Source organism: Tribolium castaneum, chromosome 9 (assembly GCF_031307605.1).
Source record: "Tribolium castaneum strain GA2 chromosome 9, icTriCast1.1, whole genome shotgun sequence".
Taxonomy (NCBI): domain Eukaryota; kingdom Metazoa; phylum Arthropoda; class Insecta; order Coleoptera; family Tenebrionidae; genus Tribolium; species Tribolium castaneum.
In genome coordinates, this window is record NC_087402.1 from 7089988 (window position 1) to 7106695 (window position 16708).

Below are 16708 nucleotides of genomic sequence, written 5' to 3' on the forward strand. Positions count from 1 at the left end.
GTGTTCAGACACGAGAGACGAAAGATCGAGTAGTTAGGGTTGACAAATACACCATTTATAAAAAGATACCCTAACTTTATTAAGTAGTATTTGTAACTTGTATTGCAGCTACACACTCATAAATTACACAAATACCTAATGGCGACTATTACAGTATTTACATCACAAAACCAATCCATAAATAAATAAAAAAGGAAAACTCAGCCAAGACTTGAGACCAAACTTGAGTGATGTTTACCACAATTAAAAAAATATTACATTCACTAACTCATGTTAAACTTAACTGAAACCTATTTACATATCAGGTGACGTTATTGTAGGGTCTGAACTTTTCTCCACCGCACTTGTCGTGGCTTTAACCACCGTTGGACTCATGACACGTGCAAAGACTTGGCGCCCCTGAACACCTAAGAACAGATTTTTTTACAAGTCTTTGCGACAAAGTCTCGACTCACCTCGGCCTTGTCCATGCGCTTGGGCCAAGGGTATAACCTTCACCCCTTGCAACGCCTTGATATTGATAGCTGTCCCTTGAAACCCAGCCGGTAGTAAAATCTGCTGGGCCACTATCTGCCCCCCTTGCCCTTGACTCGCTAACACAACCCTTTGGGTGTTGGTCGCTGTGCTCGTCTGCAACCTCACTGGGTGTCCTTCCAGTACGATATGTCCTTGAGTGGTTGCACTTTTAACCCCTGAGCTGAAAACCACCTGTTGCGGCGTCTGAACTTTCAATTGGGGCCCCAAAACCACATTTTGCTGGTTGATTATGTTGATATTTGGGTTGTTTTGCGTCGTTGGTATTGCTTTTACAGCGTTCTGTAATACCAATGAGCCGCCACTCGTGTTCGGTTGTGTCTGAAGTATCACGTTTTGGCCTTGTATGTTCTGTATCGTTGTGCCTTTACTCGCCAAAAGAACAGGCTTGCCCCCTATATGCGTCAAATTCAAGTTGGCGGCATTCACCATTCGAATCGTGTTGGCATTTGCGGCTAATGTCACAGGTTTCGATGTTAGAGAGATGTTTTTGGCCGAGGCCAACTTGACTTGGTTTTGTTGACTCATGAATATTTTCGGTTGGACGACTTTTTGTCCATCGGTTGTTATTAATTTAGCGTTGATTAATTGTTGGGCGATTTTCGGCGGGAATTTCGTGGTTGTGATTGCTTGTGGTTGGGTTTTATTGGTTGTAACGCGCGCTACTGGTTTTGTTGTTGTGGTCGTTATGGTCGTAGTAAGCGTCGAAGGGCATGTAGTTGTTGTCGTTGTGGTTGTTGTTGACGATGTAGCCATGACGAGTTTTGGTTGACTCGTTATTATTATGTTGTTTTGTGATCCTACAGCGAATTGAGCGATCGGGTTTTGTTTGGACGTGCCAGTCAGTTGAATTATGTTCGCAGGGCCGCCTTTGGTACCAGACACCCGCAATGTAGTACCTTGAAAAAAACCTATTTTGCAAATTGTGATACCTCAACCAACCATTCAGAGTTCAGATCAAAAAACTCTGTGTTTGAGATTAAGTTGGCAACATTAAATAATTACTATTACATAATATCTTTTACAAAACTATAAAAACAAAAGTCACTTTTCGCAACTGGTTTTCTCTTTTAATTAGTGGATTTTCTTGGCAATGAATTTATCACTAAAGTCCAATTTAACACAAAATCACACGGAAACACAGAAAGTTTTAAGTTGTGGCTAATTGGCCCCAAAAATGTAAGTACGCTGTTGTCAACAAATATAACACAGTGATTTATTATTATTAAAAATAGCTGACGAAGTTGCCAAATTTTGACGTATTTTCACATTATTAGATTTGATTCAAATTTTTACAATATCTTAGAAAAAATTTTGTTTTTTTTTTTCAAAAAAAACCGACTCATTAAAGGCTCAATGTTGCGTAAACATGAAATTTTTCTCACCTAATTTAATTTTAATTTAACACACCATGTTTTCAGCTCAAAAGAACTGAAACACTCAAACAGAAAAAATAACAAAAACAAATAATAATGCGAAATAATTGCAAAAATATAGTAAGTATCGATTGAATTTAGTAATTTTCGGTCTGTTTTCACGAAATCGTACAAAAAGGAAAATTTTACTTCAAAAACGTGCTTTAAACGTGCTTAATTAGGGTTAATTTTTGACAAAATTTCGTTGAAAAAGGTCAAAATCGAGAGAAACCGGTAGTAAATTAAACAAATTTAGATCAATTTCGATCCAATTTAGTGTTTTCTCTGCAGCTTTTGCGAAAGTTCTAGGAAAATATTAATTTTTACCTCAAAAATGTGCTTAGAACACTCAAGGTTTTAGGTTTTATTTCACGTTTTATTTTTAGTTTTAGTTTTATTTTTACGAAATGATATCCCATCTAAGACACGCAAAAAAATCGATTTAATTTGGCGATTTTTCAGTATATTCCAACAAATTCTTACAGAAAAAACTCAGAAAACTTTGTTTGTTTTCATGTGCTTAACGAAGCTTAAAGATGAAAATTATCAGCTCAAAACAACATCATGTTCGACTCATTTTTGTAATTTTTACAAATTCCTCAAAAGAGGACCAAAGCAAGCGAAAGTACCTAAATTAAGATCAATAAATAATTTAATTTGCTATTTTTTGCGACATTAAAAAATATATACTAATTTTAATTAATTTTAATTAATACTAATTTTAAAAAGTACGAATCCAGCTCAAAAACATGCTTGAAAAAAGGTAAATTTTATAGTTTTTGGGTTTATTTTTGACAAAACTTCACTTGAAAACCTCTAAAATTGAGTGCAACAAACAAAATAACATTTATTTTGACTATTTTTAAGCGTGGCAACACGACTTTACCAAATAAATTAGTCTTTGCCTTAAAAAATAATAATAATTCACTGTTACCATTTACAGCATTTCTATCTTATTCAATGTTGCCATTCAATGTCGCGTGATAATTTTCCAAATAAATTACCTTGTGGCAACGACCCGTGTTGTTTCTGATGCGCCAACAAACTCTCCACTGAAATAACTTGTCCCGCAGCATTCGTCAAAACCTTCGCCACAACCGGACTCTGCGTCGACCCCAAACTCTTCGCTCCTTCTACACCAAAAAACAATCAGACACAATAACACCCTAATCAACACCCCCAACTTACCAATCCCGACTTTAACCTGCTGTGGCGTCTGTTTCTGCAACGCTTTCTGCTTCAAAACAATCTGTTGTTGCTGCTGTTGTTGCGAATTCAAAACTGTAGCTTGCGGCAAAATCTTCTGCTTAATGGTTTGCAAAATTTGCTGTTGTTGAGCTGGCGTTAGCGTCGCTTGTGTTTTAATCTGTATCTGTTCGGGCAAAGCACCTCCAAGTTTGGGCTCCCGCACCAGTGTGACATTCTTAATGGCTTGGAGTTGCTGCGGCGTGATGCTTTGAATAAACTGCTGGGGTTGTGTAGTCTTGATTTCGATTTTTTCAGCTTCGCTTTGCTGTTTTTGCTTGGCTTGAATGGTTTGGAGGAGTTGTTGGGCGACGATTTGTTTAGGAGGCGTGGCGCGTTCTTGCTTACTTGATGGAATAATCAGAGATTTGCCATGAGTAGGTGATATGATTTTGACCAAACCTTTAGGTTTGGGCGGTGTTTGTTTAATGGTGGGCGAAGCCACGCGATTTTGGACAATCGCTTGCAACGCTTCGTTTATTTCTTTCTCGTCGGACGTGGGCGTGGTTTTGTCTTGATTTGAGAGAAGGAGGGAATTGGTTTTGGACGTCCCACTATCACCACTCTTAACCTTAGGCACGCCTTTTGATTTATCGTCACTTTTTGGAACTTTATTAGCGACTTTATCACTTTTGGGCCGTGGTTTCGGCTTTTTACTGGGCGCTTTTTTCGATTTGTTCACACCTTGGTACTGTTGGTGGATGCGTTCGAAATCTTCTTCGGTCCGATTACGGTGTAAATAAATCCAGATTTTTCGTTTCGGGTCGTATTTAACGCAAGGATCGAATTGTGTATGCATGCGGTCTAGAGCCCCGCTCACAACTGATTGCAACACGTTATCAGGGGCCGTACTTGAAATATATTGCGAACTTTTCAACAACTCGCAAATATCGCCCCTTGTACCTTCCCCATTGGGTAACCGTGCAGTTGCATCTCTGACCAATGATAAAATCGTAACAAAATTGGGCCGATCAGCGTTCAACATCGTGTGACCCCTGGCTTTAGTATTACCAACGGAAGCGTTATAAATTCCTTTAAGTGGTCCAACCACACTTTCGTAACCATTACAACGGTAAGTGAACGCCTTGTGTGGATTATCGTATCGTTTGCGCTCCTGTTCCCGAAACTCCTTGATTTCGTCACTTGTTGCTTTGCGCACCGTCCAATTGGTTGGGCACCGTGGCGGGGGCGGGGTCTGCGACCTATCGGACACTTCCACGTCAATCTCCTCCTTATCCTTCTCCTTATTCATCTTAGCTTCGCTCCGATGCTCCAACCAGTACGTGCACAGAGGTGCCAACAGCGCGTCCGAATCACGCCCCGCCCCTATCCACTGGTACATATCTAAGGGAATTTTATACTCCATATATGGTACAAAATCGTCCGGTTGTTCAAGGGAATTCCCGCATAAAAAATTCACAGCACTTTTGAGCAAATTCACCCAATTGTCCACCAAACTGTACCAGTCGTTCAGGGGACTTATCGGGTTCTCTTGCCACGATTTTAACCGTTCCTCCAACGTCAATAAATTCATCCTGTGCTCGTTGGTTGAACAAATAATATCGCGGATAAGCGACAGAAAATTCGAGTGTGTTTCTTGCATAAGTTCCGGTTTGTTGTTCAATTCCAGAATATCGATGTTGGAATTGTCCAAATCGATGGGGATTTCCATCATATCGATGCCTTCCAGGTCGGAAATTGTGACCGGGGTGATTTTGCCATACTGGGAGAAGGGGAGGGGCTTGGTCGTAGTGGGCGTGTCGGGTTTAGGGGGCGTGAACAGTTCGGTCTTAACTTCACTTTTCACATTTTTGCTCACACTTTTGGGATTTCGGTTCGTTTTGACCTTTTTGGCGTGGTTTACGGTCACTGCGTCTATGTAAGAGTCCGAGTCTGACTCGTTGTCGGAGTTTGAGCTGTGTGAATGCGCACTTAACCTGACTTCCTTCCGTTTCTTTTTCACTAGTTTATTGTCGGTGTGATGTTTTGGGGTCAGAGTTAGGTTTTTAATATAAGGCAACTGGGTCCTATTTACAATGTCCGACAAGGTTATTCCTTTCGTGTTGTATTCGGGATCGTCGATTCGTTCCAATTTCCGGCGTTTGTGTTGCGAAATGAGCGTCTTGTAAGTGTCGTCGGTGATGTAAAAGGGGTTACGTAAGGGAGTTATGAATTTTTCTAAATCTAAACCGTTGGCTTTTGTCGACATGCTTGACATGAAGACGTCTGAAGTTGAGGTGTAATTATTTCGGATACTGTTCAGGTGACGGCGTTGTTTACGCGAGAGGGGCACAGGGGGCCCCTCTGGGTAATTCTCGTCAGGTGAACAGTAATTGTCTTCCGTTTTGGCCTGAATTGAGGCTAAAATCTGGTAATATCGTCGCTTCGTTCGATGGACGATGTAATTTAAATTAGGGTCTTGGATTTTCTCGATTTTGGGCTCCACTCCAGGCGGGAGATTATTAATTTGATTGAGAAGCTTTTGCTGAGATTCGATTACATCCTGTTTTAATTTCTCCCTGAACTTTTTATACCTATACATGGCTTCTTTCTTCTGCGCTTTCTTTATAATTCGCCGCATGTTGGCAATGTCTGGGCGAAAATACCCAGCCTTGAGATCCTCATGGAACTTTTCTAAGGGATTGTTGAAACGAAACGTCTCACAACTGAACAGTTTTTCCAATGTTTTATTCTTCTCTTCCTCGTCATTTTCGGGAAAATTCGGGAGAAAGGTTTGCAAGTGTTCCTTGTTATTATCCGACAATGAATTCCAAGTTTCACTGGACAAAACCGAAAGGAGAATATCTTTTCGTTCGCAGAGACCTTGAGGTAATTGCAGTTTAGTCCCACATATTTCAGCTGTTTCCATCCCATCGTCGTCTGAGGATTCGGTTGAATAATCCGAAGAAGTCTCATCTGAAGTGTCGCTGTCCATAGCTGCAGTCCTAAAACCCCAAAGACCCTTAAGCATTGCTAATATCGACAGGGATTGAGGTGTTTGACCTCTGCATTTTTTGCCACAAATTTGTGGTTATTTTTGGTTAGGACCACCGGGACATGTTACAAATTCGCGTTTAGTGAAGGTGACCCCTTGAAATTTCCCCGATTGTCGAAGAAAATCGGGCAGAACTGCGAGAAACCTAAAAGTGTGACAATCAAGCAGCCGCCTGTCAATAATAATAAACAATCGAATTTGAATTGGCCCAAAGGCGGGGAGGGGTGCACTCGAATTTTTGTGAAAAATTTGCACCCACCTTCTAAGTTTTATCCAGATTAATCCAACAGGCACACGCTACGGAACGGTATAAATCCGGCACGCCTGCATTGCGGATATACCAAAACAACGCATATACACAGCCAGTGGTGGGCCGCGAAACCATTTTGATGCGAGCCATCAATACTAAAAGTCAAACTTGGACGTGCCGATTTCGACACTAATCCACCCCCAAACCGCGAAAGCGCCACACCACGCGAAACGACCACGATTTTGGGAAAAACGGCCGAAAACCCGGTCGAATTCGGCGGAATTTCGACGATTTATCGATGAAACAAAACACGAACTTTCGCAGATTTGAATGCAAACTGGACACTTTTCGCGGTGCTGTGTTGGCATGCTTGGAAACTTAGGGGATTGCGCATGGTTCTTGGTTACTTTTCTGGGCAAAATGGCGCTCAACTTGCAAGTTAAAATCCATCCGGTGGTGCTTTTCCAAATTGTGGACGCCTATGAACGGAGAAATGCAGACTCGCACCGGGTTATTGGCACGCTCTTGGGTACGCAATAAATTATTCCATAATTCCGAACCTTTAAACATGTTATGACATGTGACAGTTACCTAACCTTCAATTGTCAAATATTTAACCAGTTTTTCTTCCTTTAATATTAAAAAATTGAATAGGAAACGTCGATAAAGGCATCGTGGAGGTGATAAACTGCTTTTGCGTCCCGCATAAGGAGACCGTCGACCAGGTCGAAGCCGAGCTGAATTACGCCATGGATGTGCATGACCTAAACCGTCGTGTGAATTCCAACGAAAGTATCGTCGGTTGGTGGGCCACAGGCCACGAAGTCACCAACCACAGTTCCGTTATTCACGAGTATTATGCCAGAGAATGCAACAATCCAGTCCACGTGACCCTTGATTCAAGTCTTCAAGGGGGCCGCATGGGCCTTAAAGCATACGTGTGTGTATCTCTAGGAGTCCCCAATGGGAAACAAGGTTGCATGTTTACATCCATCCCCATCGATGTTACGTGTTACGACCCCGAGATTTTTGGGTTACAACTATGTCAAAAAACATTGGGGGCTGGGGGAGGGAGGTCTCGGAACGTTCATCCCTTGTTGGACTTGGCCCAGGTTTGTTTGTGATAAAAAAACGAGAAATTACGTTTAACTGGGGGTTTTAAGGTGTCTGAAGCTGGATCAAAGATGGGGATACTTTTAGAGCAAGTTCTGTCGTATGTTGAAGATGTTTTAGCTGGAAAGGTTCAACCGAATAATGCAGTAGGGAGGTCACTACTCGACTTGATCAATTCCGTGCCGCATATGAATAACGAACAGTTCTCAGAAATGTTTAACAGTAACGTCAAAGACTTGTTAATGGTGATTACGTTGTCTCAGCTCATTAAAACCCAATTGCAACTTAACGAGAAGCTTACGCTGCTCACGTCGGTGTAATATGACAAAAATAAACGAATCAGAATTTTTCAATGTTTTGTATGTCTGGCTAAAAATAATATATTTCATTCATTCATTTATGAATTTCAAATTAAGTACTATGTACATAATTTTACAGAATATACACATGCAATCAATGCCCACACTAGTCTTACACAAAATGGTCAAGTACATATCACAGCAATGTTCAATATTTACAAGTATTGCTAAATTCCAATTTTACGTCTGGCTATTAAAAAATCAGAGTATTAAAATTCTTCCTGATTCAACAGTGTTTCCTCCTCTCTACCTTTCCTGTAACTTTTCCACGTAAGAAAACCAAAAATGCTCAAAAGCAGTGAACCCAAGGCGACAGCCCCAATTCCGGTATATTGACCAACAGCAGGAAGAATGATAAGCATCTTAGCCTGATTTGCCAAGTCTTCGCTCAAAACGGCATACTGTTTAAACCACATCGCCGGAATCAAATACTCTCTCCCAACGTGTTCCAACAACCTATAAAACAATCTTAGTAAAAAGTAATTCACTCTACAAAAAATTACGTTATTCTGTCGATTTTTTCAAGATGAAGATTAATCTGAGCTGCCACTCTTGCATGTAATGGGATACCGGTTTCCGGTTCAATTGAAATAAACAATTCGTGCTCGGTTTTGTTGGGAGTCATTCCCGTGATAGCTTCCCTATAGTACGGATCAGCTAAGTAAAAATGCGGGTAGGAAATAAACGCCGGTGCTCCAAACCTGCATCACAGCATAAGTCATGCACTTTGAGAAAATAAACAAACATTACTTGCAATGCGACACGTTTCGGACGCCGCTTGGTAACACATCCCCAGGACTGAAACATCTCATGTCCGGATAACGTGTCCCATTATCAAACAATTTCTCATCGCCCACGAATTTGTGGCCCACTACGCCGTGCAATTCCTCCGTTCCTTGTTTGACTAAAGTTAAAGTACTGGAGAGGGATTTTAAATCGTAGAAATTAAACATTTAAATGGGAATACCTGCACGTGTCCGGTGAAAAAACTTCTGCATATTGGTCGTTTTCCACTGGATACCATAATTCCCCGCTAGTTCCATTGACTTCCCCGCAATAATTCGGGAAATATTCGGTTTGGTTGTTGTAATTCCACCAAGCGAACCTTCCGAGTTTTCGGACGTCGTCGGTGCCGTCATACATGTTGTAAATGCCGTCGTAATCAATGGACTCATTCCTCTATTAAATACGAACGGTTTTTGTAAATCATAAAAAAAAATAGATTACACACCGAAATAAACCAGGCAAACTTGTCGAACGGTATATTTATATGCCTCATGTGTAATTTCTTCAATAAATCCAGCAACGGGTCGTCGTATCCGTCAAAAATAAATTCCCGCGCTGTTTTAGTCACTGTTAAATTAACCCCCTTTTCTTTGATAAAAAAATTGACGCCCATTTTAACAATAGGGTGTTTGTACTTGACCATAGAACCGACCGTCTAGAAGAAGCAACTCAACCAAAGTTTAGCAAGAGCTGTGAAACTTACAACTAAAATCGGGTTCAGTGTCGTTATTACGTCATCTAAGGACCCTTTAGACTTTTCGGGAGCAAAATGCCAAATCCTTTGGGTCTTGTAAGTCACCGTGTGATTGTCGTTGAATATCACATTTTTACGAATATGTTTTTCGTTATAAGTGTAAGGACCGTGTTCTTCAAACGACGGTTTTAGCGACCATTTAGAATCAACGACTTCTTTCCAATTAGTCCAATTGTATAAATAAAACTCGATGTACATCGGAATCGGCGTTTCCTTCCACATTTTGTACTCCGTCGTACCATCGTTACCGAGATTTAGTTCCTGAAGTGGATAACACGTAATTTTTTCACTCTCTTAACAAAACATCATCAAGATAATTATATAAATAAAAAAACAGTAGACATTGAAAAACAACTCAAGTAAAAATAGTTTGAGAGAAACCTTACTGAATTTCTACGGGGAAAGTAAGGAAAAGCGTTTAATTCGACTAATTGTACATTTGAAAATTTTAAATAATACCGAGTGAAGCAAGTGAGTGCATAAATCATCCTCCTCACCTGATCTTTAATCGACTGGACCAAGCTGTTCCAAAAAACGATAATGGCAACACCGAGGACTAGAAAGAACGTACCGAAACCAAATACGCTCCATTTTCGGCAAGTGGGTGTACAGCAAGGCATTATTTTCTGCAAAATGGGACAGCAAAATGATAAAACACTTATCGATTGAATCCTTTTGTTTTAGGTGCACCTTGTTTTGCAATAACATGAGAGCACTTGAAATGGATTAGATCAGGCAGCACAAATGGATGAAAAACATGCAACTAATGAACAGAGTTGAGTTTATACATACAAATTATCGCATATATTATCACTTATTTTGTTTGAAAACTTTGACCGTTGGCAGTAAATTAGTCATCTGGTGCCCATTATGAGTCGATCATTTCCGTTTATGGAGTTAAATACAAGAAGATGAAAATAACATGAACATGAATCACAGTGATTTAAAATTGGAAAAAAAAAATTCAAACCTAAGTATGTATGTGCGTGAAGGTTTATTTGTTGTTATCAATATTAGATAACCTACATAATGGTCGCTAAAATAAACAAAGCGGAAAATAAAAAGTGAGGGTCACCTCACATGAATAAATTCATTATTAATCTAACAATTGCAGCCACTTAAATAATCGATCAATTGGTGAGTGAGGTAAGTTTTTTATCTTTAACAATCCAAAGTATCATTCAAGTCTGTCCCGATTAACATCATTGAATAATTGAAATAGAAAAGAATGCATCGCTAAGACGAATTTTACAAAACGACTAATTAAAGAATATTAGTTGAATCATTCAATTAATAATTCATACAAGTTTCTCTTGCATGTTAAATAACTTCCACGTAATTTCAAAGTAAAAAAAGTAAAAGTGCTCGCAATTAAAATTTGTTGTTTTTGTTAAGTGAAGAAATTTTCGACAGTGTTAACAAAGAAATACTGCTACTGAAAAACACGTAATACTAAGGCACAAGTTTTACATCCAAAACTACTTTAAATTTCTTTGTTACGGAAATATGAAACCGGTAAACCCTGAAAAAATCCAGATTTTTGTAAATCTTGTTTATAATATCAATACTAAACATGACTGTGGCGATTGGCTTTTAAAACAATCTTCAAACTTCCTTGTAATTCGAAACATCTTCTATATATAATTTTTACAAAAAAATTATCTACTGATTATTCATAATTTGCGAAAAATGTGAATACTATGATAACAAAAAGTTAAATGACAAAAGTATCGCTAGTCTAAAGTGAATTTTTTAACTTGAAAATTTAACAAAGAAAAATATAAATGCAATATAAAACTTTGTAGATACTAATTTACCATTTGCCTTAGTTCCAAATACTTTCGCTAGCAGACAATTACAACAGAGCACTTCAAAATCCACTATGAACAATGTGCGGGTACGTGTTTAATTGTTTATTATTTCGGTAATAAACCAATCCTGAATAGATCATTAATTACACATAATGAGTGTCTCAAATTGAGCGGCGAATTTAATACTACTTTTTAATTAATGTTAATGATTTCTATTAAATATGAATGTGAAATTAAAAAGGTCATTTAAGGGTGTGGAAGTAACAATTACATATTGTGATAATTTCAAATTTTAAATTAGTAAAAGAATAAGTATTAGCTGTGGTATTGGCATTAATTTGTTACTACTTTATCGCTGTTATTTTTCCTAGTCGAATTTAGATTATTATTCATATCATTGTTAAACAAATTACTGCAAATGATTACGTTGTTGTTTGTATAATTACTTGCAATAGTTCAAACTCACTTTCACATTATAAATGGTCAATTTTGTATCACTTTATTTTGTCTTTCTTTTTTCTTTATTCGTATCGAAAATAAAATAAGTGAGTTTAATATTTTTCTTTTAAAGCAATTTTAAACGATAAAAAAAATCTCATACAAAAGCACATGTGCTTTTCACAGTTCTGTTTTTCACTTAGTTAAATATTTTTAAATTATTTATACAATGTGAGTGTAAATATTTGTTTAGTACTGATATCGAAATGTGTTTACTGACGAATCATGTACAATATTTGACTATTAAGTAGTTAGAAGTGGGTGGGTGATTAAGCTAAATTTATTAGTAATATGCTTGGTTTCTGACAAAAATATTTTTTTTTTTGGTAAAACTAGATAATTTATAGATGTCGTAGACCTGACAATTAATAATTGCTTTTAAATGTATTTAAAAAAAACAAGGCGGATATTACTCATAATACTACTCTTCAGCACATAAAATGAACCAAATGTAATGCTGTAGTATTTTTATCAACCAATGTGTATGTGCTATCAACAAATACAATAAAAATAGATAAGCAACGGTTGCAACATTGATTTCTACAAATTCTCTGAATGACAACAATCACCTTCGCCCCAGAACCCCTGATCACAACATAACCAATAAAGCTGTAAGCTACAGAATGCAACCTACCTTATAATCCTACAAGAAATATCACAGATACGTCCACATTAATCTTGATCCAGAAAGTTTTTATACAATAGTTTTCAGACACATCAACACCCAGAACATTAGCGTCGATGAGTAACAAAAAATTGGAACAACAATAACAGCTCGACCTTCTGCCATTATCATTGCGAAAAAATACTTTAGCGCCATCTGTACAAATTTGAATAAAATAGTTTGCTTATGCAACCAGGAATATACTAAAAACAATATTGCTTACCGGGTAATTCATAAAATTAAACCAAGAAGTGATAAAAAATGTAAATGCTGACAAAAAAACAACAAAAATGTTGAAATATATTGTTTAGTCAGACCAGGATACCGAATACTGACAAAGCAAGTGGTGTCAGAAATCTAAAAAAATCTGGTTGTTTAGAATTCTGGATTTGATGTAATAATTAGTGAGTACAAGTAGTTTCCGAGAACTTTAAACGTTGTAATTTTTGGATCTTTTCCAACAGTTTCAAAGGTTTAATGGAACATTATGTATTGAGGGAATTTGAAAAAAAAATCGATCACGATCGAAAACCACCGTCGAAAATGAAGTCATAAGATAAATTTAGGACCAAAAATCGTCTATATGGCGAAATAATTAACCCCCTGACCTGCCAAAGCCTGGTTTATTGTTTTTATCAGGAATAAAAAAAATTAGCAATTTTTGTGGCGTAATTTGTGTTGACCCTGACCTCGGGTCATGTTTTGACGGTGGTGCTGCCACCACACCGGTGAAAAAATGACTATGAAGTTGTCAAATCAAGTCAGATAGTTGGTCAAGATGGCGGAAAGCGAAGCAAAATCCGGCGGTTTTCTTACAAATATTGTCTTGGAAATCGTCCAAAGTCCCGTAAACATTCTTTTAGTGTGTCTGATCGGAATTCTAGTGTACAAAATAGTGAAAAGCCGACAAGATGTGCCTCAGAGTCGCCAACCCGAGCCGGAGCTCCCCAAATTGAAAAAAAGAGACTTTACCGTTGAAGAACTGAAAAAATACGACGGAAACCAAGAGGATGGACGCGTCCTCGTGGCCGTCAACGGCAACGTCTACGACGTTACAAAAGGGAAGCGTTTTTACGGCCCCGGTGAGTACTTCCCAGCGGCCATCATGATGATGTCACACTTTTGGTTCAGGGGGCCCTTATGCGGCGTTCGGCGGCCGCGACGCCTCCAGGGGGCTCGCCACCTTCTCAGTCTCGGCAAAAACCGACGAGTACGACGATTTGAGCGACCTTAACAGCATGGAAATGGATTCGGTCCGGGAATGGGAGGCGCAGTTCAAAGGTAAATTGCCGGCCATGGAGATAACGAATAACGCAACTCATTGCAGAGAAATACGACCTCGTTGGGAAGCTACTGAAGCCAGGCGAGCAGCCCACGAACTACTCTGATGATGAAGAAGATGAGACCCCAACGGGCGCGGGCGATAAAAGCAAAGATGATTGAATTTGAGGCTGAAAGACTGCTCTTCTAGTGTAAAAAAATATCTTCGTTTTATATGATCTTGTTGGCTTTTTTAACATATTTTTTAAGGATGGTTCGTGTGATGCATTTCCGGTAATTGTTACTTATGTGAGCTTCTTTTCAAATTTTTATGTAACGCTAAAGTGGTAACGATTCGATTCCAGTTTGTGCATTTTCTAATTTTAAGTCTCGTCATAAATTACGGTCCCTTTTCCGCCAATAAATTCGCAATATTGTAACAACACTGCAAATGACGTATTTTATTTTTGTGTTGGGTAATTTTAAGATTTAGCGAGTGCCACAAGTGGGTCAAGGTTACAACACACGTTACCAACTTCAGTGTGGCTTTAGTTGGTAACATGTGGCACTTTTTATTTTAGGGGCTACAGTTTTTAATATACGGCACGTTTCAAATGTCTATTTTCTTAACGAAACACCAGTACTTAGGTAACACAGGACCGTACTTTGTAACATTTGAAATGTACCTTTCTTTTATGACCAGCTACATAATTATGGTGTGTGTATATAATTGTATGTATGAAGAGTTTTTGAAGAAATTATACATGTTAACGCCTACTTTATGTAAGATTTAAAAATGAAATATCTCTTTTAATAGGAATTTTAATTTATTCCATTGCCATAAGTCGCCAACTCCGCCTCATACAGAACCGTATTTATCTTATGTCTAACTATGCATCTTGTCCTATCATCCGGTAATTTCCTAAATACGTGTGCAACTAATTCGCCAAAAAGCGACCACTCGTCTTTAAAATTCTGTGTTTCACACTTATTTTTTTCTACTTCTGAAACATCAACAAAACATGGTGATTCTGTCACTTCTCCGTTTTCACTTTCTTCGTCTTCCAACACCTCTTCGCCTATTTCCTAAAACAAAACAATCACATATTCGTAAACCAAATCTGGACCCATACTCGTTTAATATTAGGCATAGCATTACTTTCATTGGACTGTTCGCTCTTGTTCTTATACCTCTCCAATAGCTTGTTCATGAAAGAAAATTCCTTGTACCCGTACCACGTAGTTACGTGGAACTTCCCAGCTTTCTTCATTTGGATGGCTTTGAATCTTTCCCTTCGATACTGCGAGTTGAGAATTTTCATCTTGCGTTCGACCTCGAGCCTGCTGCAGTTGAAAATGTTCGCTAGTTCGAGCCACTTTGCGTGTTTCCGGGACCTGTTCTTGTAGTCGTCGCAATCGGGGTCCCAAAGGGCTGGCCGTTTGCCAAATTCTCTGATAAGGCGCAAGACTTCGGGACAGGTCCATTCGGGGGCTTGGGGCTGGGTTGTGGGCTCCATGATGGGCGAAACTGGGGTTTTTCATCGTGGAGGAAAGTGTGCGCATGTTGCCAACGTAACGCGAACATGTATCGCGAACACGAGAGAATTTTGGAACATGTTATTCGCGATTGTTGCGGTTAATAAAGTTTTTGGATAATCAGTCAGATTTTTATTGTGTTCCCATTAGCATTTCTGCAGAATAATCATCCAACGACTTTAATTTAGGTACCAATTCGTCTCGGTATAAAAATCAAAACTGAGAGAATTCAAATAAGCTCAAGTCGTTATAAAAAATAAAAGAACGACGCATATTTCCAAAAAAATAAATTAAATCTACACCTAAAAAAATTACCCTTATCCTACAAATGTACCTATTTTCATATTAAACGTAAATTAGTTTTCTAAACTACTACGACCTGAAATGGGATATAGAGCTCTCTTCTTGCATTTTGACACAAAATTGCTTAAAAATCTTTGAGTTGGGTAGAAATAGAAAATGGTGCTATACTTATGTACCTTTTTCGAGCATTGAAACACTTCTAAACCCTTTTTTGGCGAAACACAACGGTACTATTAGCTAAAAATTATATTTTCAAGCATTTTAGCATGTGTTCTTCAGTCAAAAATAATCAGAAACGCAATTGTTTTGCTAAATGTAAGCAAAAATACGCCGAAAAATCATAGAATTATATCGCAAGTGGTGTTATTATTGCTTTCTTGAACCGCAGAACGAATGAAAAGTAACTGACTTTTGAGTTAAGAATTTCAATATTTTTGCTTTTTTAACTGTTGTTTTACTAAAAGCGCGACTATTTCGAGGAATTTCGTTCAAAATATATTGCCTCGAAGTCAATATAGCTTCTTGTGGATCGAAATATCAATAGTGAACTTTATTCATCATAGACATGAGGTAAAACAAAACAAACTATGATAAAATGTTGTACTATGCAAGAATTATATAAAAAAATTGCCCCTAGCCTAAAAAAAATCGTTGTGTAGCTCGCATTCTTTTGTAATCAAATTTATTCGTGTTTAATTAGATCTTTCTCAAGTAAATGACAACTTAATTCAAATTAGTCTAATTAGTTATCAGTTATAACTTATAATTCTTCGTGTTATATTAAATGTATTTGCCATTTGTGTTACAAAACTCAAATAACTCGTGAATTTGAAATTTTATTACGATAAATAATGCGATCTGCAAAATGTGAGAATAAACTTACTGTTTAATATTTTTTTGAGCCTAGCGGCAATTTTTTTACGTAATTTTTACATGAAACAACATAAATAATCTTCGCCGTTCATTTCTGAATTAGAAGAGCAATTAGCAATTATTAAGTGCGCTTAATATTAATTTAATATTAATTTTAATTTAGTATAAAAGAATTGAAGAAAAATTCTGAAAAAATCCCCATGAATAGTGAAAATAAAAGCACTATAAATACTCCTGGATGTGTGATTACTATTTAAAATGTTATTAGTTTTTGAGATGCCAGATTTGAAATCACTTCCAAGGGTAAGACTA

General features: G+C 37.9%; 5 protein-coding genes across 7 annotated transcripts; 2 read left to right on the forward strand and 3 right to left on the reverse strand.

Annotated features, from left to right (window-relative positions):
• Nucleotides 1-54: 54 nt before the first annotated feature.
• LOC664556 (uncharacterized protein) lies at nt 55-6756 on the reverse strand. Of its 2 annotated transcripts, XM_008194133.3 has the most exons (6): nt 6449-6756; nt 6198-6334; nt 3138-6139; nt 2954-3082; nt 456-1433; nt 55-407 (listed from the first exon to the last, which is right to left on the reverse strand). In XM_008194133.3, the coding sequence occupies exons 2-6, from the start codon at nt 6203-6205 to the stop codon at nt 295-297; spliced, it is 4230 nt and encodes a 1409-aa protein (XP_008192355.1). In that variant the 5' UTR covers nt 6206-6334; nt 6449-6756; the 3' UTR covers nt 55-294. The 2 variants fall into 2 exon arrangements, with proteins under 2 accessions (XP_008192355.1, XP_975645.2); XM_970552.4 differs by lacking the exon at nt 6198-6334.
• Nucleotides 6757-6809: 53 nt separating this feature from the next.
• Nucleotides 6810-7905, forward strand: eIF3f1 (eukaryotic translation initiation factor 3 subunit f1). The gene is made up of 3 exons (XM_970554.4): nt 6810-6968; nt 7094-7551; nt 7603-7905. Exons 1-3 carry the CDS (start codon nt 6860-6862, stop codon nt 7870-7872), a joined length of 837 nt encoding a protein of 278 aa, XP_975647.3. The 5' UTR covers nt 6810-6859; the 3' UTR covers nt 7873-7905.
• LOC664559 (croquemort) lies at nt 7896-12559 on the reverse strand. Of its 2 annotated transcripts, none has more exons than XM_008194135.3 (8): nt 12395-12559; nt 9949-10077; nt 9401-9712; nt 9143-9352; nt 8879-9090; nt 8662-8829; nt 8415-8612; nt 7896-8367 (listed from the first exon to the last, which is right to left on the reverse strand). In XM_008194135.3, exons 2-8 carry the CDS (start codon nt 10069-10071, stop codon nt 8121-8123), a joined length of 1470 nt encoding a protein of 489 aa, XP_008192357.1. In that variant the 5' UTR covers nt 10072-10077; nt 12395-12559; the 3' UTR covers nt 7896-8120. The 2 variants fall into 2 exon arrangements, with proteins under 2 accessions (XP_008192357.1, XP_008192356.1); XM_008194134.2 differs by lacking the exon at nt 12395-12559 and adding an exon at nt 10142-10292.
• A 600-nt stretch (nt 12560-13159) lies between these two features.
• On the forward strand, nt 13160-14498 carry LOC664561 (membrane-associated progesterone receptor component 1). Its single transcript, XM_970557.5, has 3 exons — nt 13160-13506; nt 13556-13705; nt 13752-14498. The coding sequence occupies exons 1-3, from the start codon at nt 13203-13205 to the stop codon at nt 13865-13867; spliced, it is 570 nt and encodes a 189-aa protein (XP_975650.1). The 5' UTR covers nt 13160-13202; the 3' UTR covers nt 13868-14498.
• Nucleotides 13198-16463, reverse strand: LOC103312726 (hypothetical protein). The gene is made up of 2 exons (XM_008194137.3): nt 14818-16463; nt 13198-14770 (listed from the first exon to the last, which is right to left on the reverse strand). Exons 1-2 carry the CDS (start codon nt 15199-15201, stop codon nt 14507-14509), a joined length of 648 nt encoding a protein of 215 aa, XP_008192359.1. The 5' UTR covers nt 15202-16463; the 3' UTR covers nt 13198-14506.
• Nucleotides 16464-16708: the final 245 nt, after the last annotated feature.

Bases quoted from the DNA above. Each gene is read 5' to 3' on its own strand.
- LOC664556 (XM_008194133.3), bottom strand. The intron at 1,434-2,953 runs GTAATTTATTTG...GTTTTTTTCAAG, and splicing joins ACACGGGTCGTTGCCACAAG to GTACTACATTGCGGGTGTCT. The intron at 408-455 runs GTGAGTCGAGAC...ATCTGTTCTTAG, and splicing joins AGCGCATGGACAAGGCCGAG to GTGTTCAGGGGCGCCAAGTC.
- eIF3f1 (XM_970554.4), top strand. From the start codon at position 6,860: ATGGCGCTCAACTTGCAAGTTAAAATCCATCCGGTGGTGCTTTTCCAA. The intron at 6,969-7,093 runs GTACGCAATAAA...AAAATTGAATAG, and splicing joins GGTTATTGGCACGCTCTTGG to GAAACGTCGATAAAGGCATC. The intron at 7,552-7,602 runs GTTTGTTTGTGA...GGGGGTTTTAAG, and splicing joins CCTTGTTGGACTTGGCCCAG to GTGTCTGAAGCTGGATCAAA.
- LOC664559 (XM_008194134.2), bottom strand. The intron at 9,713-9,948 runs GTGAGGAGGATG...TATCCACTTCAG, and splicing joins TCCAGTCGATTAAAGATCAG to GAACTAAATCTCGGTAACGA. The intron at 9,353-9,400 runs GTAAGTTTCACA...TGCTTCTTCTAG, and splicing joins CACTGAACCCGATTTTAGTT to ACGGTCGGTTCTATGGTCAA.
- LOC664561 (XM_970557.5), top strand. From the start codon at position 13,203: ATGGCGGAAAGCGAAGCAAAATCCGGCGGTTTTCTTACAAATATTGTC. The intron at 13,507-13,555 runs GTGAGTACTTCC...CTTTTGGTTCAG, and splicing joins GAAGCGTTTTTACGGCCCCG to GGGGCCCTTATGCGGCGTTC. The intron at 13,706-13,751 runs GTAAATTGCCGG...AACTCATTGCAG, and splicing joins ATGGGAGGCGCAGTTCAAAG to AGAAATACGACCTCGTTGGG.
- LOC103312726 (XM_008194137.3), bottom strand. From the start codon at position 15,201: ATGGAGCCCACAACCCAGCCCCAAGCCCCCGAATGGACCTGTCCCGAA. The intron at 14,771-14,817 runs GTATGGGTCCAG...GTTTTGTTTTAG, and splicing joins CTATGCCTAATATTAAACGA to GAAATAGGCGAAGAGGTGTT.